Below are 20,799 nucleotides of genomic sequence, written 5' to 3'. Positions count from 1 at the left end.
TTGCGGACAGAGGTGTTACTTGAGAGTGAGACTAGAAGCAAGATCTGGCACTATCAACATTATTAAACTTAAATCTATTATTATTATTTTAAATTTCTCATGGAGATTTATTTGATGCAAGATTCATAAATTTGGATAACTCTTGGATTGGTTAATGAATTGAATTTCAATTTTTAGTAATTTAAATTAATTCTACTATGATATATTGATATTTGTTTATAATATTTTGCATGCTTATGAAGAAAATTTTTTTATGATCATGGTTATCACGACCTTTAGCTCATAATTTTAGGTCAGAGATGTGAGACCATGTACAAAGGTGGTGAAATTCTGAGGAACAAAAAGTAGAGTACTCGGGTCTAGTGTATCTGTGTCATCATTTGTGGAGACATGCTTTTGTTCGTCGAGTAGAGGGGATCAACGTAATAGTGGAGTTTCTACATGGTTTTATCTGTTATTATGAAGAGTTCTCCTGCCATCGTCTCGGTCGGCAACGTATTGGATTCACAGGTTTAGCTTTCTTAGGTCAACAATCATCTCTTCGGACGGCAGCCCTTGCTCCCAGCTAACTTGCTTCTCCAGACTTTTTTTTTGTTCCGTGATCACGATCATGATATTTTTAACGTAGATATTTTCCTCTGCTGTTTTCTATCAACTTTGGAGGTTTTGGAAGGTAGAATTCGGCTGATAAAGCAGGGCTGATTGACTTGATTCGTCAGTATGTTGTCAGCATGGGGGGTTGTTTCCTTATGCAGAGATAACCGAGCCAAGGTTTGGCCAATCGTTGGCCACTTGAGGATGTCTATAATTGTGCCGCGTGGTGGCAATCTTTTTTATTATCTTGCTTGCCAAGGAATTGGTTGATTGTTTATGTTTCTCAAAAAGGTTCAATTAATTAATTGATTATGCTACGAATAACTTTATCTGATGCCGGATGCTTATGACGCCTACTAATTCCAATCATAAGATTGTTGTTTTGTTTACTCGGGTTTAGGCCTAGCAGCCTACTTTGATGTATATCTGTTTCTGTTTTGGTCACATTTTTGTCTCTGATGTTTCATCAAATAATAATAATAATAATATTTTTATAATAATAATAATAATAATAATAATAATAATAATAATAATAATAATAATAATAATAAAGTTGATATCTTGAAAACTTGGCTTCATATAGCTAGGCCAAGATAAGTTCGCGCGGAGTATCTCAATAGTGGAAGTTCTTGTATCTTCCGCACGTCCGATGATAGCACCGCTCTGCATGATATCCAAAAAGTAGTACTAATTCCCTTCTTGGATTCCAGCAGTGCAAAGTCGAGTCCACTCTCCTTTCAGCTACAACCAAATGGAAAAGGCTGAAGCATGACTTCATGACAATTAAATTAAACTATAGTGATGGGGTGCACCAATTATCATGATCCAATGTGATACTTATAATTCTCTTTGTGCAGAAATAATAGATCCAAACCAAATGGATGAAGAACTCTCGTGATATTCAAACACTTTTTGATCTATCTATCTAGACAGATAGGATCTTAACATGCAATGTCCATATTTGACTTTGGTTCATGTCTGTCTGAACTTCAAGTGAAATATAGACAAGAAGATGTTAATAGATTGAAACAATGGAGCGCCCTGCCCAAAAAAATAAATAAATAAATAAATACGGGATAAGGGGAAAAAAGTTTCCAGGACTAGGATTATTTATGTGGTTTTAAGAGTATTAAATGAGCGACTGTCAACCATAAAGATTGTCCGATTCATAAAGGCCGCCCAAAGTTGTTGGGACCTTAAAGATCTTTTCCTCCGTGGAGCCCGTTCTTGTTTTAAATTGCTGTCAAACTAGATCCAACGACCTCCCACAGCCATGCTTAATTTATAGCTCTCCACGAGTCACCGAACTCCCCAACTTCCCATCTTCTCCATCCCATCCTCTCTGGAAGCTGTGTGCTCTTTAAATCACAGCTAAGTCCTCTCCTCGCTAATCGAACGGCACTGGACCGGACGGAACAGAAGGGAAGATAAGTGGAGGGAGACATGGAGGTTTACTCTGTTAAGGTCGAGGAGTCGAGACCGGCTGCCGGAAACAAGCCTTCCGCCGGTCCGGTTTATCGGTCCATCTATGCAAGAGACGGTCTCTTGGAACTGCCCTCCGGAATCGATTCCCCTTGGGACTTCCTTAGGTTGGATTTTTCTGGTTAATTTGTTTGTTGTGTATCTGCGTTCTTCAGGATTGCTATCTTCGTTCATCAATATATTTCTTGTGCATTGTGGTTCTTTTTGCCAACTTTCCATTTTCCGGTCTTCTCGACCTTAGTTCATCGTGTGTAGGTACATGAGATCACATTTGTGGGCTTTGAGCTTTGTGTGTCTGAGCTTCATGTTTCCATTGATTGCTTTTGCTGATATTTGCTTGAAAAGTTTGGATGAAGAGAGAGTTAAGGAGAGTGTTTTGTTCTTTTATACATTCTTTCTTCTCTTTTTACGACTAATATTTTTTTTTCAAGGAAAAAATTGGTTTTTAAATATTTTAACAAAGTTTCTGTTTTTGCTACAAGTTGAATGTGTGGGCTGTACAGAACATCATTTTTGGCTCTTTGAGGATTTCTAGTTGTATTAGCTCAGATGATATCCTGTCAAAGATTCCTGAGTTATCACTTGCCCAATTTGCCAGAGCATTGATTTGAGTTCACTACTTTACTCCTTTTCTTTCTGCCACATTTTTCCAGTTTCCCAATAAACCGATCATATCTACAACAGATCTGATGAAAAAAGATATATGGTAAACATGGGAAAGTATTTCTTGAGAGAGAAAGATGGTTTGTTTCGAAATGGAGGAGGCATACATTTGAATCTTCTCTTTGCTACTGTTAAAATACGTGGTTTTTATTCTGTCTCTGTTTTCTTGCAGTGGATCAGTTAAAAGATATCCGCAGAACCAAATGCTTGGCCATCGCAAATTCATTAATGGGAAGGTAATTTGCATATTTTACATACGCAAGTTTCCATAGAAAGTGCAGTGATCAAGTCACTAGCATTTCATTAAGGGAGAAAAGTGCATAAATCTCATTGTATGTTCTATGCATTTATATGAGCAAATGGATGCGTAGACATGCATAAAGTTACTGTATAAGTTTGTTTTCGCATGGTGAAGAATTTTGATTCCAATTGATGGCCTTTGTCATCCACGTTTGCTGATTATGTGATAATCCAGAATGCAGCTGAATGAGACATCTATTTATGGGTTGATGGCTGGGTTTCTCTGTGTTATCCTCCCAACTTAGAGCAAAATTATAGCTTATACTTGACCTATTTAGTTTTCTTGAACCATAAAGAATATAGCACTTTATACGAGATAAAGAATATTGTTGTATCAATTGCGCACAACAACCTATTCCTATTTCTGCTATTACTACATGCTGGCAACAAAAAAAAGCGACTCAAAAGGAGCTGAATTTGTAGGTGGGTCAGTATGCATGGCAGACATATGAAGAGGTCTATGACATAGCTATCAAGATTGGATCTGCCATTCAAAGTCATGGCATTAACTCTGTAAGCCAACTTAAATTCTTATATTACATGCGGCTCTTAACTGTAGGTGGTGCATACTTGACCGGGTTTGTATATGATGTGATACGATTTTGTTTGCACGAGGCCATATAATAAAATACTTTACAAGGTGCAATTTTATTCTTAGGGAGATCGTTGTGGCATATATGGATCCAACTGCCCTGAATGGGTGATTGCCATGGAGGTATAGTTTTTCCTTATTATTGTACATCTTATGTTATTCATACATTTTATAAGAGCCATGTCCACCTGTAACAAAAATGGAAAAGTGGTGTTAAGTGCATTTTTGTTTTGAATTACACTAGTTATATGATTTATAATGTTTTTCATAATGGGGGTGAGGAATACAAAAATTTTTTCTTATACATTTTCTAATTGTGAGCAAATAATTGATAAAGGCCCACACAGTGTGTTAAATCTGTTCTTGAATTATCAGCTGGTTCTTGTCAGTGGTACATAGTTTTAATACATCATGTGGATTTTGCAGGCCTGTAATAGCCAGGGAATCTGTTATGTCCCTCTATATGACACCCTTGGTACGTGCTTACTTTCTTTTCTTGTGGAATAATTCAGAGTGCTTATTCTGATTCATTTGCTTCACAAACATGAATATCTATTCTGCTTCAAAAGATTGAAACACAGAGTCATACTCGAATGTAGAATTTGGATGGGTATCTCTTAAGAAAGTTGATGTGTTGTTGACCATTGCTAGCGTCCAATGATTCCAGTGCCACGGATTTGTATTACCATGTTTCATAACACTATACTGTATAATATATATATCAGATTTGAAGCATAGAAAGCTTTTACGTAGTTAAGGAACTATGCTATATTGTATAACAAAATGCTTGCTTATCAAAAGTAACAAAAAGAACTAATTAGTTTATTCATCATTTTCATTATTCAGATTGGTAGCACGTTCCAGTTTGAACCATGTATTTGGTGATAATTCAAAGATTTCTCAGAAGGATCTGTGATATGTCTATAAGAATCTGCTCTCTTTATCTTTCACAACATTCTGACACATAATTTTTAAGACTTTAAGGCTTTTTATTTTTTGATTAGTTTTTACATCTTGTAATGCAGGTGCTAATGCAGTGGAGTTCATCATCAACCATGCAGAAGTCTCAATAGCTTTTGTTCAAGAAAACAAAATAACATCTGTATGTTGAAGCTATTTTCTTACCTCCAATGTTATGTCAAGCTGTATTTGTTAACAATCTTCACATGTCATCAGTTGCTAAGATGGTTTCAATTAAGATTCGCCGTCTCGGTACCAGACCCCATACTAGTAAAATCTTATTATAGTGTCGGTATATGGTATGGTATGGTACGGTAGTATCGGTACAGGGTAGTATGGTGTACCAGTATAGTATGGTATGATGCAGTATAGTAAACTATGGTTTCAACCCATCTCTTAGCTCTTTCAATTATGATATATAGGTTTGTTTTATAATAAATATGGAAATTGTCTGACCAGATTAAGATTGTGTTTGGTCATTTATGTCAATTTGTACATATGCATTTGTGAAAACCTATTATAGTAATAAAGAGCAGTTTCACTACTGCACTCCTAAGAAAATTTGCAAATTAGTTAGAGTTTTAACTGTAAACTGTTTTCATATTTTATAACATATTATACTCAGCCTGAACTGCATGTACTTTCTAAACTAATCTGACCACCAGTTCATATGCAAATCTATGGACTTCTCCATGTTGTAGCATTATAGTGACTACTAAGATCTCAGTAATTATGTTGCATTTTCGTGCCTGTTGGTCAGTATCATAACGCATTTTTTATTTGGGTCATAGTCTATATCTAATAAGTTTAATATCTGATTTAGCCTATGGTGACATGTTTAATTTTATCCATTACTGATGGAAGAGGGGAAACTTTATTTGATTTATACTGTTTCTGAAACTCCCAAAGCTACATAACTACAAATCCTATACCATATTCTTGTCAGAGGAAGCTCTGTATACAAGATCGAATTATTATGTCAAGAAATGCTAAATATACTCAGTTTTGGTCAGGTCTGAGCATAAACAACATCATCATCCCTTTCATGATATATGTATCTCACAATTTTATTTTGTCATTCAGATATTGATGTGCCTTCCAAAATGTGCCATGTATCTCAAGAGTACGTTTAGCAGCAACCTTGTATTTCAATAGCTATGCATAACAAGGTTTTGAGGCAATAACTTCCTTATTATGCATTATTCAATCCAGCAATTGTTAGCTTTGGAATGGTGACTGATGAGCAAAAAAGAGAAGCTGAACAAGTTGGCGTATCTTGCTTTTCTTGGGAGGACTTTGTCTCTTCGGTAGGATCTTTACACTTTCTAATGTTAAAGTACATATTTTAAACTCTAATATTTACCATTGTTTGTTGTTCTTTAAGGTGCTAGTTAGTTTTCACCACTTTTAACAAAAAATGCATCTGCATCAATAATACTTGTGCATCCCCTTCTTCATAACATGATGCCTCCCAAGCGTATTAAGTCTGAAACAATTGTGTATACAGTGGATGCCATTTCTAATGTGCCATTAGAAGTTAATTCAGACGGCAGCTCTATGCATGGTACTCTTATTTTAATTTTACATATTCATGTAGAACTTATACAAGATCATGTTCTTATCATCAGCATGTGTTCATTTAATTATGATAATTAATTACAAGTGAAAAAATCAAGCACAAACTATACCTGCAGTAGAAATTTCATTCATATGATTTTGACAAAATCTGGCTCCTTTCTTTTGTTTTTTTCTTTTCAGGGTTGTGCTAATTGTAAACTTCCTCCAAAACACAAGGATGATATTTGCACAATAATGTATACTAGTGGAACAACTGGAGACCCAAAAGGTGTCATCCTGACAAACAGGGCTGTTATTGCTGAGGTCATTACCACAGAACATCTACTTCTAGAAACAGATAAAGTGGTAAATACTTAGCTCCCAACCCTTGTAATAATATACAGATTTATTGTTCTGTTTTGGAAAGCTTTTCCAATAGGGTAGCCACAAGAACCTACCTCTTTTGCTTAAAGAAGAGCAAAAAGGAACTCCAGAATCCAATTTCGTATTTCCTATTACAACATAGCCGACATTTATATAACCAAAAAATTAACTAATTTTCCATCAGGATGGATGCTATTTGATGCTTGTCAAGGCATCATACCCATTTTTCAATTTTGCAATTCCTATTACAGAGCAACTGACTTGTATTGAACCTAAAAGTTAAGCATTTGGATGGATGTTATTTTGTGATTGTCATGGCATTATATTTTCGCTTGTTTATGCATTTTCTTTGGGATTGCTATATCTTATAAATAATTTTCAACTCCTCAACATACCTGCATGTTTGTATATGATTTGGAGAAATCTTCCTGTTTTCTACATTAAAAGAAATTGCCTTTTCTAGAACATTCTAGAAATTTTCCAGACTATTTTGATAGTAATACTGTTGTTTCCTCAATGAAAACTAAGTTATTTTAGGACTTTACTGTACTTGTTATTTAGCATAGATCATCATTTGACTGCATAAACTTCCACAAATTCTTGTCCTATCTATAGGCCAAAGTGTCTAATGTATAAAATGCCCAATCTGACTATAGGTGACTGAGGAAGACTCATACTTCTCATTCCTTCCATTAGCCCATATATTTGATCAGATAATTGAGAACTACTGCATCTTTAAGGGTGCCTCCATTGGATTTTGGCGAGGGGTATGACCTTTGTATCTTTGCTATAGCCTTTCTATGATGAATTTCTATTCCCCTGATTTTCTCTATATTAATCCACACTTTCTGTTTTCATTTTGCAGGATGTTCGATATTTGATGGAGGACATTCAGGAACTGAAACCCACTTTATTTTGTGGTGTACCTCGAGTTTATGATCGTATATACACAGGTCCACTCCTTATGGCTTATATTTTTTGGTTGGCTTCTTAAACAACTTGCCGTCAGAATTGCTCTATTCAATTTTCCACCTTGACATTGTGAGGTTTATGTGACTGAAGGTATAAATCAGAAAATTTCATCTGGAGGAATGTTAACAAAGAAGTTATTCCAGTATGCATATGACTTGTACGTTTTAGAGTGCTGCCCCATGCCACCTTACTTCTGATTACTGTTGTTCATTTGCATTTCATAGTACATTTTTGTCAACCTAGGTGACAGCAAATTTTTCGATAGATATCTAGATTTTAATATGTTGTGTGGTATTTCTGTGCTTTCACCAGCAAATTGAAAAATTTGAGGAGAGGGCTGAAACAAAATGAAGCATCGCCTTTCTTTGACAAATTAGTCTTTGACAAAGTATGTAACAACTTCCTGCCACTCCTCTGCACCTCCTTGAGATGAGAATGTTTAGATTTCCCTTTTCTTGATCATTACCACAGATCAAACAAGGACTTGGGGGCCGAGTACGCATCATGATATCTGGAGCTGCACCATTACCTAGGCATATTGAGGAGTTCCTCAGAGTCACATGCTGCAGTGTCTTTTTACAAGGATATGGTAACAGTGAACTACTTTTGTGGTGCATGTATCTAAAAAAATTGTCATATGTTGTGTAGATCTTGTGTTGTACTTTCACTGCTCTTGAAAGAAGTCCATTCTCCACATTGTCATAGATCCTCTCCAAATAATTGAACACAAAGACAGATCTTCTATGCCTAATTTTTAGCACTTCTATTATTTTTGGCTTGCAGGTCTCACGGAAAGTTGCTCTGGGTGCTTCACATCTATAGCCAATGTACTCCCAATGATGGGAACAGTGGGAGTCCCCATTACAACCATAGAGGCAAGACTTGAGTCAGTTCCAGAAATGGGGTATGACGCTCTTTCCCATGTACCACGCGGAGAGATCTGCTTGAGGGGTAAAACCTTATTCTCCGGTTACTACAAGCGCCCAGACCTTACAAGTGAAGTAACCATGGACGGGTGGTTCCATACAGGTTAAAAGAACCATATCTATCCCCTCTTCTGTATATTAAAAACGTGCATCAGTTTGTTCAGTGACTTGCACACCGTTCTAGATGAGATCCACCTTAGTAAAAGAACACACCACCAAGGGCTTCTCAAAGCTCTAGCATCTCCTTAATGAGTTGGGGAAGTCAATTAAGGGCAATTCAGAAAGATGGATTTCCTCTTACACTAGATAGATTTCTCCTACAACTATATGTTCCAATTACTGCAAATCAAGCTTATATATAATGACGTTTGCTTTAGGCTTTATTCTATATTGGTGGTAGTTATTTCATAATTGTTTTTGAGATAGCAAGTCTGGATCATGCAGGTGACATTGGAGAATGGCAACCCAGTGGTGCAATGAAGATCATCGACAGAAGAAAGAATATCTTTAAATTGTCTCAAGGAGAATATATTGCTGCGGAGAACCTTGAAAGCGCATACCTGCAGTGCCCTCTTGTCACATCGGTAGTAATACTAGTGTGTTATGTTATTCTGTAACTAAAATAATGTGCAGGTATCGTCGAGTTTATATCATCTTACGGAATTCATATCATGCAGGTTTGGGTCTACGGAAACAGTTTCGAGTCCTTCATTGTAGGTGTGGTTGTTCCAGAAAAGAGGCTGGTAGAGGAGTGGGCAGCAGCCAATGATGTAACTGGGACATTTGAAGAGTTGTGCAAACATCCAAAAGCAAGAAAATACGTTCTTGACGAGCTCAATAATACTGGCCGAACACATGAAGTAAGTCATTAATCATTGGCATCTTAAAACACTTAACGGTACTGTGAGTCATGACTTGACTTGACATTAAATTTGATCACCACAGCTTAGAGGATTTGAGCTATTGAAAGCAGTTCATCTCGAACCAATACCATTTGACATTGAGAGAGACCTGATTACTCCGACCTTTAAATTGAAGAGGCCGCAGTTGCTCAAACATTACAAGGTAGGAAGACTCAACGTGATACATCGGTTTCTTGGTAATTAACAGTTGTTATATGTCATTTGTAATTCCTTTTTGTCATCATTTCTCTTCATGCGAAATAATGATTCCAGGACTTTATCGATGGACTGTACCAAGAAGCGAAGGGAAAAAGGGCATGACTCTTTTAGCCATGTAAACAGTACTGAATTGTGGTTATGCAGATGTAGTACGTTCATCTGAAAAGCTTATCTTCCCTCGTCTCTAGATGTAAAAGAAGGCTGGGAGAAAACTATCAAGAAAAATAAGGCATCTCTGTTCTGTTTTCTCTGTAACTGCTCTATCACTGCGTCAGTTACTGTCAAATTTCTCAACCCCCGAACACCCCTCACTCCCACCCCTTAAACAAAAAAAAAAAAAAAGAAAAAAGCTATTGATTAATTACGTTGCTATGAAAACTAAATTTGGATTGAAGAAGAATGATTTAAATTTAAACGACCGCCACCACTCAGTCGTCTTCAAGCCTATGTTCTATCACCCGGGCAACCTGTTCCGATGAGAAGAGTCCTGCAGTTGTTTTCCTAATCTGGTAACCTGTGATGAATTATATCCATGTACTTTTGCTTCGTTGCGTTGTGAGCTTGGAGAGGAGGAAAATACAAGCTGAGGAGACGAATACAGCTCCGGCAAAGCAAGCTAGGTCCAAGCAACTGGCCAGGGACACGTTCTTCAACTTTTCTAGCACTCCTGTTTGAAGCAGCAAAAGTATAGCATGCCCAATTCTTGATTTTGCCTCTCTTATGGACTGCATCTCCATACTCTTTGCAAGCTTCTGAAAATGATTTAGTAATATTATGAGATTCCTGGTGAAACATCTAAGATCACGAATCTTTCGTAGTTGAATCCAAAAATCTAACCTGGAGGTTAAATGAGCCAAGGCTGGATTCGGCAATTTGCCATCCTCTATTCCGTTTCGTGTTGGCCGAGCCAGAAAACATGACATACAACCCCATCCCGAAAGTAAGCAGGGCAGTTCCAACAAGAAACATATCTGTCAGGGATATTGGTCAAAACCACGAACTCGTTACCGTGTGAATAATAAGTATAAATTTGATTTAAAGATCCAAGTAGCTGCAAATAATCGATGATTTAGAAGTAGAGCGAATTTGTACCTATGGCTTCGATGAGTAGTTGTAAGATACCTTCTTGATCCAGCCCTTGTGATATCATTTGGAAATACTCAAAAAATGTCTCCAGAACAAGGAAGCAACCCTGAAATCCATCAAGTAGGAAGGAGAAAAACAAACTTTTGAATTCAGAAGAAATCTCAGAATTTAAATTCTTGACCCACCATCAATTGAAAATCCAGTACTCGTGCATTTAAAAAGAAAAAAAAAAAAACAATGAGTAAATCAGCAGCGTCATAGAAATCGCATCACTTAGAGATGCAGGCAATGCATTACCTCAACGAAGCACAAGACTGAGCCGATCAGGGATCCCGCAACCGCGATCAGTGTGAAGGATTGGCATCGCGCGATCCCCTGCTTTGAAGCAAGCAAATAGGTGAGGAGAATGCAGAGGAGATGGATTACGCAACATGAGAAAGTAGTAGGAGTAGTCGTACCGTTTCGACGAGCATCTCGGAATGTGCAGTACAAAAGCCCTTTGTAGCCTCCTGCGGCAGCGGACCGAAGAGTGTCAGAGCCAGCCTTGCCACCTGAGCTATGCGAGAAGATGAGAGATCCACAATCTCCATTCCCTTTTCGAACAAAGAAGGCTCGTGCTTCTTTTCAGGTGAAATCACCGCGGCGTCTGGAGAGACGGCCGCCACCCTCTTCTTCCCCTGGCAGCCGGGTGGAATGCTTTTCTCTCCTCCAACAGTCAAAAACCTGGGACGCGGGAGACGACAAGAATTGGAAGTAGAAGAGGAAGAGGAAGAGGGAGGGTGGTGATCTGATTGGAGAGCTCTGCTAATCCTCAGCAATCTGCTTGCTCCTGCCATTCTTTGTTGTTGTTGTTGTTTTTGTTTTTTTTTTTGGACCCTCTCTCTCACTCTGTATCTTGGCCAGAGAAGCGATCGGTCCGGTCCACTTGATTCCAAATTCTCCGTATTTAGTTGCTCTGCCTGCGTCCTTGCTCGTATATTTATTCACATATATTATGAAGGAATGGACAGGCCGCTGGAAGGTAGGTGGAAATGTGGACGAGGAGAGGGGAAGATTCGCGGCATATCTTTGGATCCATCCGCCGAGCGAGCAGATTTGGCGGGATCTGACCGAGAGGACGGAGGGAGAGAGGCAGTCGGCATGGAATTCAATTCACACAACGCGAGTACCCGTTTCCACTCTGGTGGGTGGGCCCGCGAGAGCCCGGAGCCGGACGCGTGTGGTGGAATCGAAGTTCTTTTCTGAGACTTCGTTCTTCCGACTTTTCCTAGGCGTTTCCAGTTCTACGGGAGGGGAGGATGACAGATTAGTGGCCGCTCGTTTTGCTTAAAGGAAAAGAGAGTGAAAAAAAAACACGTGCACAGCAACGGCCTTTCGCTTGCACTGGACGGTTTAGAAACGAAGCCTCTCCCTCACCCGTCAAAAACGTGCCGAACGCTGAATGTTGCGCTTCACATTAATGGTCCGGTGTGTGTTCGTACCTTCCCAGGCCGGTCCATTAGGAGTTCCCAAACCCAAAAACAACCCAAACACAATGACGCAGCCTTGATGAATAAAAACAAAGATTCAGATGAGATAAAAATCTTCTAGACAACGAGAAAGAACTTTAAATTCCAACTAAAAAAATAATCATATAATTTTTTTGATTTAAAAAAATTTGAATAAATATAAAACTAAATCGAAGACAGACCCCCAAACATAAAATAACCCTAAAACCCACTAAAATGATGAAATTTGGATCCAAAAAATGGGATGAATAGGTAAATCCGATTCACGATTGTAGAGCTTGAAACGAGCTTTCTGTTGATATATTATGAGTCCCGTAACTCTTCTTATATTAAAAGTTATAGTTGTTTAAAATTTAGGTTCCCGTTTTTGACGTTCCAATCCATTTATTTGGGCTTTTGCTACTTTCTGCGATCCATCTGACCCAAGTACTCTTCAGCCAAATATTCTGCATCATAAAACTATATCTAAAAACTATTTTATATTATTATTATTATTATTATTATATTGCTGTTGATTTTCAAGCTGGCTCTAAGATTGGTGAGTCTGATGGACATCGAGCTTAGACTGAGGTCAGCGCAGGTTGAAGAGAGCCAAAGTAGGTGACACACTAACTGATAGAGATCAAACCTACAAATAAAGTTCTTAATAGAAAGAGGATCATATTAGATGTATACTCTAAAAGTCAATATGACAGACATATTGTAATAATTGTAGGACATATTTTTGTACTTAAACAATTGATTTATCAATAAAGTGGATAATTTTTATCAATTCTTGTATTATGTATTCGAGAATCGTCTAAAAAAATAATAATTTAAAGATATATATTCTAAAGAGTTTAGATTTTGAGACATATATAATTAATTCTTAGATTGCTCCCATTTGATGGATCATCATAGAGATAGTGATTGATTCGATTAGATCGGCGCACGGATTGCTTCCTTCAAGATATTCGAGTTTCGAGTCTATAATGTAGAGGCACTGAGCGAGAGTACAGGTGGTTGTTAGAGAACATCAGTACTGAGGGTGACCATATGAGAGATCACATGATATCTACTCATTCATTAGTGATCTTCTCGATGCTGTAGTGGTGTGAATGGTTTCTTGACCTGCGGTACCTCGGCTGCTCATAGTAGGGTTGCTGTGTTGAAAATTATGTCCCAAAACCAATCATCAGCTTGTTAACGGTTGAGCTCATTATTATAATTATATATAAATTATTAAATAATAAATATTATTTAATTTTTGCACATTTTATACATCTTCTTTGAACTTTTGTATTGTGATGAAGTCATTAGGGCTATTTGAATCGATATAAGAAGATATATCGTATAGTCCTTAAACCTAATTCATGATCCAACGATATGCTATTATTAAGACGATAGCTATATCAAGTGTAGGACATTGTGTGTCATGGATATTAGTTGTCCTCTTAACAAGGAGTGTGAAAATACTGACATAGCATGTAAGTGAGATATAGGTATACTGTGGGAAATTCAGTGCAGGGGTAAAATGGTAATTTTAAATTTTTTTCAAAATTATGATTTTACAGTGGAAAAATATTAATTAATCTAATTAATTAATATGAATTTATCCTACACTAGGATCTAAATATGATATATAGCATACATTCATTTAAATTTGAAATTCAAATTCGAACAGTAAACACTTTACTGTAATGTGTTCAGAACACAATATCTTTGTGCGGGTAGTAGATCGCCGCAATCTGATCACCGTTGAAAGAGTCTGATCATCACGATGCAGCCACACAGCATGTCTGACCTCTGCAGATCGTCTACACGAAGCTCCCGATCTGATCGACTCTTCACGAGTGCTAGTTCGTTGTAGAGCCATTTTGACGGCCGATGCTGATCGAACTCCTTCGATCGATGTCTGTCGATTCTTTGGATACTCCGGATCATCAACAAACATACTTGAGAGGATGTTGAAGATCTTCTTGAAATTTTGTGGGCTCACGACACTCGTAGCTCACTTTCTCACTTCCCGAACCCCAGGCTAAAACTCTAGGGAACTCACTAGAAACTTTGCACCCACTTTTCTTTCTTTTTCTTTTGGAAGGATATGGACTTCCTTCTCATGCACAAGACTTCCTCACGCCCCAAAATTTTTCTCCAAAAATCTTCTTCCTACACGCCTCACTCTTCTCCTCCTTTTATAACAATGTCAAACGTCTTATCCAAAAGAAAGGATAAAGATGAGTAATTACACATTTGAATTCAAATCAAATTTTGAATTCAAATGGACACCAACTCATCCCTTATCTACTAAAGGTATGAGACATGGCTTAAATTATGCATGGAGTGATTTCATGAGAAATATTTTTCTCATGTAATAAATGTGGCGTTAATAAAGGGATAAGGCGCAAAGATTGATTGCCCATTCAAATTCAAACTTTATTTTGAATTTGAATGGCCAACCAATCATCCTTATCCATTCAATTAGCACATTAAAGTGGGGCATGGAGAGGGCTTGGCGTGAGGAAAAAATTTATGAGAAGTTTCTTCTCATGAATTCAAATGGGTGCAATGAAAGTGAGGTGGCGCATGGAGATTGGGTCAAGGTGGTTTCAATATTTAAACCAACCTAATTGAACCAAATAAGTTAAGTCCAATTAGATTAATTTAAATCCAACTTAATTAGGCTTAATTAGGCTCAATAAAATTCTAATCAAATCAAGAATTGACTAAGCCCAACCCCTAATCAAATCAGGGACCAAACCATCTCGACGATTAGGTTAACTCTTAACCTAATCGGGTCAAACCCAACTGAATCCAATTCAATTGGACTTGATCCAAAAATAATTACTCAATCAAATTGAGTTAATTAGTGATCAAATCACTAATAAAACCTCTCATAAATATTGAGTCCAAATTCGATGGGTAATCGGGCATCAGAATTCATCGATATGTAACCCTGATCGAAGAGTCCCAAACCAGTGGGACTCTTGACCCCGGTACCCAAAATGTGTGGGACTCATGATCAGAGAATCCTGATTCTCGATCATAGAGTCCCAAATATGTAGGACTCATAGTCCACGAGTATTAAGACTCTTCATCAGCCATCAGATCAGATATGAATCTCTAATGTGTGTGACCCCGCAAGTTCGAACCTACGTCGGTAGCACAGGAACCAATTTCTGTACTAATCGAAATGACCATCTAGCAATGGTACCCGACATTCGGATAGGTCGAAGAGTCATAGTTGCAACACTCAGAACCTACATGAATATGATTACTGTATAATTCATCCTTTTGACCCCTGTGTTTAGGATGACTCAGGGTTAAACTGTCAACCCTGATCAGATCATCCGAATCGTGCTCAACTCAAACAGTCCTGTGACTCCTCACAAGGACTATCCTGGCCAAGATTTTGCTAAATTGAAACACGACTGTACACAGCTCCTAAACTGGAGTGGTCAATCCCATCTTGACACACGCACCGACAAGTCAAGTACTTGACTACACCCAGCAGCCTTCCGTCACTGAATTAAAAATTCAGGTAGTCTAGTGCTTAAGTGTAGTGAGTTGCTTGCAAGTCACCGTGGCGGTCTCAGGTCGGAGATATATTTATACCCATATTCTATCGCAGCAAATCTTGACAGCAGAAATAGCTCCGGAGTTGGCCATGTTTAGTGCAGATGTACCCTTACATCTCACCTGTATGCCATACCAGTGTCTCCACACTCATTGGTTAAGAGGACAACCAACCTATATGGCACACAATGACCTATGCTTGATAAACGTTGTCGTCCTTGGTAACAACGTATCATTTGATCGTGAACAGATTTAATGACTAAACGACAAATCCTCCTTTGTCGAGTCTAAATAGTCCTAAGGACTTCACCACAACATAGGAGTTCATTAGAAGATGAAACATTTTAGGATGAAAAATATCAAAATAATTTTTATTAATTCATAATTCATGTACAAATACAAAAATGAGCACAACCGTCAACAAGCTGACGATTGGCTTTGGGACACTATTCCCAACAATCTTTCACTTGGTCTAAAGCCAATCGGTGCAGTATCTAATACCCATCTTCGACTTGTAGTCATCGAACTCTTTCACCATAATGGCTTTAGTGAATGGGTCGGCCAGGTTCTCCTTTTCATCGATCTTCTGAAGGTCGACATCACCTTGATCCATAATTTTTTGGATGAGATGGTAGTGGTGCAGAATATGCTTCGTCTGCTGGTGTGCCTTAGGTTCTTTCGCTTGAGCAATGGCTCCAGAGCTGTCACAGTAGAGCAGAACTAGACCAACAAGGGAGGGTGCTACTCCGAGCTTGATGATGAATTTTCTCAGCCACACCGCTTCTTTGGCAGCATCTGATGCAGCGACATACTCCGCCTCGCAAACTGAATCAGCCACTGTGTGTTGCTTGGAATTCTTCCAGCAGATAACCCCACCATTAAGGGTAAAAATAAATTTTGATACACTTTTGCTGTCATCGTGATCAGACTGGAAACTAGAGTCTGTAAACTCTATAAGTCTCAAGTCTGATTCACCATAAACAAGCCATTGGTCCTTAGTATTTCTTAAATACTTCAGGATGGTTTTAACAACATTCCAGTGATTCTCCCCTGGATCAGATTGGTATCTACTCACTACCCCAAGTGAGTATGCCACATCTGGTCATGTACATGTCATGGCGTACATGATAGATCCCACTGTCGAAGTATATGAAATCCTATCCATACGCTCTCTCTCTTGAGGTGTTGTCGAACAATCTCTCTTCGAGAGAGAAATTTCATAGCCTATCGGAAGATAGCCTTTCTTGAAATTCTCCATGCTGAACCTTTTCAGCATAGTATCAATGTACGTGGACTGAGATAAACCAAGCAACCTTTTAGATCTATCCCTATAGATCCTCATCCCTAGGATGTAGGAAGCTTCTCCCAGATCCTTTATGGAGAACTGTGACGACAGCCAAATCTTTATTCCCTATAATGCAGGGACATCATTCTCGATTAAGAGAATGTCATCCACATACAATACAAGAAATACTACTACTGGACCATTAGCCCACTTATAAATGCAGGGCTCTTCTCCATTCTTAACGAAGCCATACGTTTTGATCATCTTATCAAAACGTATGTTCCAACTCCGTGATGCCTGTTTAAGTCCATAAATGGACCTCTGTAGCCTGCACACCTTAGACTCATCTGTGGATGTGAATCCTTCAGGTTGTATCATATACACATCTTCATCCAGCTCTCCGTTTAGAAAAGCTATCTTCACATCCATCTGCCAGATTTCATAGTCTAGATGGGTAGCTATCGCAAGCATAATCCGAATAGATTTGAGCATTGCCACAAGTTAAAATGTCTCATCATAATCTATACCATAACATTGACGATATCCCTTGGCAACCAGATGGGCTTTATAGGTTTCCACCTTTCCGTCTGCGCCTCTCTTCCTCTTGAAGACCCACTTACACCCTATGGATTTTACTCCTTCGGGTGGGTTAACCAATGTCCACACATCGTTGACCTTCATGGACTCCATTTCGGATTTCATGGCCTCTAGCCATTTCTCAGAGTCAGATCTCTGCATTGCATCCATGTAGGTGATCGAATCCTCATCGTTTTCATCAAGTTTGATAGGATCGTCGTCCCGGACCAAGAAACCATAGTATCTGTCCGGTTGACATGGTACTCTACCAAATCGCCTTAAGGGTGCTTGAACAATGGGCTCCGGATCTGATCTAACCAAATCCGGTTCAGGTTTAGTAACTTGTGTCGATTTTTTCACCTGTCGAACTTCGTCAAGTTCGACCTTAGAGGCAACAGTCCCTTCACCAAGGAACTCCTTTTCTAAAAAGATTGCCTTAAGGCTGACAAACACTTTTTGCTCATCAGCTAGGTAGAAGTAATACCCTTTGGTCTCTTTTGGATACCCTATAAAATTACACTTGTCAGACCTAGGTCCAAGCTTGTCCGTAATTAAACGTTTAACATAAGTCGGACACCTCCCAAACCCTAAGGTGCGAGAGTACTGGCTTACGTCCTATCCATATCTCATATGGCGTTTTGGTTACAGGCTTACTCGAAACTCTATTTAGAAGGTAACAAGCCGATTCGAGTGCATATCCCCAGAGGAAGATCGGCAGACCAGCAAACCCCATCATGGATCGAACTATGTCCAACAAGGTCCGATTCCTCCTTTCAGATACACCATTATGTTGTGGTGTTTCAGGAGGAGTCCACTGAGAGAGAATCCCATTCTCCTCAAGATATGTTAGAAAATCATTGGAAAGGTATTCACCTCCTCGATCAGATTGAAGAGTTTTAATACACTTCCCAGTTTGTTTTTCTACCTCATTTCGAAATAATTTGAACATTTCAAATGACTCCGATTTATGCTTCATTAAATAGACATACCCATACCTCGATAGGTCGTCTGTGAAGGTTATGAAGTAGAAATATCCACCTCTTGCACTTGAGCTCATGGGTCCACATACATCAGAATGTACCAGACCCAAGAGTTCACTGGCTCGCTCACCTTTTCTAGTAAAAGGTGATTTGGTCATTTTACCAAGAAGACAGGACTCACAGGTTGGAAGTGATTCACAATCACCTACTTCAAGAATTCCTTCTTGAGCCAATCTGTTTATCCTGTTCTTATTGATATGACCTAGCCTACAGTGCCAAAGATAGACTTCTGACACATTATCTATTCTAGGACGTTTACCGGAGGTTTGAACCACATTAACAGGTTATGATAGAAAGTAAATTTCATTATTAAGTTGTCCAACAAATATTGTAACACCATTCAAAATGATATTGCAAATATTTTCTTTTATTAAAAATTGATAACCGTTCATGGCCAAAAGGCCTACAAAAATAATATTTAATAAAAAGCTTGGACAATAGTGACATTCACTTAGAATTACGTTTCGAGAATTGATTACAAGGTTCATGATTCCTGTTGGGTATAAAATACCCACAGCCGAAGTCCTCAGTGGAATCGACTACACGACAACTTCGCCCGGGCTCCTACGGGAGCCGGGCTCCGTCACCAAGAACTCCAACAACTGCAGCCGCAAGCAGACTCAGCCCGGACTCCTACGGGAGCCGGGCTCCGCCGCCGACATCGACTACAGGACAGCTTCGCCCGGACTCCTACGGGAGTCGGGCTCCGTCCTCAGCATCAACCGCTGGTAGGCCTCGTCCGGACTCCTACGGGAGCCGGACCTCCCCTCTGACTTTAATTGCAGGGAGACTTCGCCCGGACTCTTATGGGAGCCGGGCTTCATCCTCGATGCCAACAACTGCAGCCGCAAGCAGACTCAGCCCGGACTCCTACGGGAGCCGGGCTCCACCGCCGACATCAACTACAGGACAGCTCCGCCCAGACTCCTATGGGAGTCGGGCTCCATCCTCAGCATCAACCGCTGGTAGCCTCGTCCGGACTCCTACGGGAGCCGGACCTCCCCTCTGACTTTAATTGCAGGGAGACTTCGCCCGGACTCTTATGTGAGCCGGGCTTCATCCTCGATGCCAACAACTGCAGCCGCAAGCAGACTCAGCCCGGACTCCTACGGGAGCCGGGCTCCACCGCCGACATCGACTACAGGACAGCTCCGCCCAGACTCCTACGGGAGTCGGGCTCCGTCCTCAGCATCAACCGTTGGTAGGCCTCGTCCGGACTCCTATGGGAGCCAGACCTCTCCTCTGACTTTAATTGCAGGGAGACTTCGCCCGGACTCTTATGGGAGCTGGGCTTCATCCTCGACGCCAACAACTGCAGCCGCAAGCAGACTCCGTCCGGACTCCTACGGGGGTCGGGCTCCGCCGCCGACAACGACTACAGGACAGCTTCGCCCGGACTCCTACGGGAGCCGGGCTCCGTCCTCAGCGTCAACTGCTGGTAAGCCCCGTCCGGACTCCTACGGGAGCCGGACTTCGCCTTTAACCTTGACTGCAGGAAAGCTTCGCCCGGACTCCTACGGGAGCCGGGCTCCGTCCTCAGCGTCAACTGCTGGTAAGCCCCGTCCGGACTCCTACGGGAGCCGGACTTCGCCTTTACCTTGATTGCAGGAAGACTTCGCCCGGACTCCTACGGGAGCCGGGTTCCGCCCGCAACTTCAGCTCCGAGAGGGTTCCACCCGGACTCCCACGGAAGCCGGGCTCCACCCACGACCCCAACTGCAAGGAGGACTCCGCCCGGACCTCTACAGAGGCCGGACTCCGACTGCTGCCGAGCTTCAACCGACAGATCCGCGCCCCTGGCAGGTCACAATAACAATCATGATCCTGTTCCACTTCCTGTAGCGGATTCTGCGCGGCTCCATCACTCCCTGTGGTGGACCCATTACTCTCTGACAGACTGTGTCAACGGCCACGATTTTGCTCCGCTCCCTGCGGCAGGTGCTGCGCGACTCCACTACTCCCTGACAACTAGCGGCAACGGACGCCGCTCCACCACCTGCAACAGGCTCTACGTGGCAGGCCATAGCAATAGCCACGGGTCTACTCCACTACCCTTCACAATAAATTCTCCTGACCATGGGCGGCCCACTACCAGATGGTTACAAATGTCGCCATCAATCCGTTGCCTCCTCCGCCTATAAAAGGGGGACCCATATACGTTATTCTATAAGCTCATTTCTTATCTCAAAACTCTGCTA

General features: G+C 40.2%; 1 protein-coding gene and 1 pseudogene across 1 annotated transcript; one reads left to right on the top strand and one right to left on the bottom strand.

Annotated features, from left to right (window-relative positions):
- The first annotated feature begins 1,810 nt into the window (after positions 1–1,810).
- LOC140854107 (probable CoA ligase CCL6) lies at positions 1,811–9,806 on the top strand. The gene is made up of 19 exons (XM_073249536.1): positions 1,811–2,183; positions 2,912–2,975; positions 3,463–3,552; positions 3,698–3,754; positions 4,058–4,106; positions 4,657–4,733; positions 5,675–5,714; positions 5,804–5,898; positions 6,350–6,514; positions 7,189–7,299; positions 7,398–7,485; positions 7,595–7,661; positions 7,817–7,892; positions 7,976–8,093; positions 8,288–8,533; positions 8,875–9,014; positions 9,108–9,290; positions 9,376–9,495; positions 9,606–9,806. The coding sequence occupies exons 1-19, from the start codon at positions 2,038–2,040 to the stop codon at positions 9,651–9,653; spliced, it is 1,980 nt and encodes a 659-aa protein (XP_073105637.1). The 5' UTR covers positions 1,811–2,037; the 3' UTR covers positions 9,654–9,806.
- LOC140854108 (uncharacterized) lies at positions 9,794–11,608 on the bottom strand (annotated as a pseudogene).
- Between the last annotated feature and the right edge of the window lie 9,191 nt (positions 11,609–20,799).

This window comes from Elaeis guineensis, chromosome 15, assembly GCF_000442705.2.
Source record: "Elaeis guineensis isolate ETL-2024a chromosome 15, EG11, whole genome shotgun sequence".
NCBI lineage: Eukaryota > Viridiplantae > Streptophyta > Magnoliopsida > Arecales > Arecaceae > Elaeis > Elaeis guineensis.
Note: the sequence above shows the minus strand (reverse complement) of the source record. Positions and strands in the feature narration are given on the sequence as shown.

What these genes read in the sequence shown, in the direction of transcription:
- LOC140854107 (XM_073249536.1), top strand. Translation starts at nt 2,038, where the DNA reads ATGGAGGTTTACTCTGTTAAGGTCGAGGAGTCGAGACCGGCTGCCGGA. An exon ending in AAAGTCATGGCATTAACTCT is followed by an intron (nt 3,553 to 3,697) that starts GTAAGCCAACTT and finishes TTTTATTCTTAG; the next exon opens with GGAGATCGTTGTGGCATATA. An exon ending in AATGGGTGATTGCCATGGAG is followed by an intron (nt 3,755 to 4,057) that starts GTATAGTTTTTC and finishes TGGATTTTGCAG; the next exon opens with GCCTGTAATAGCCAGGGAAT.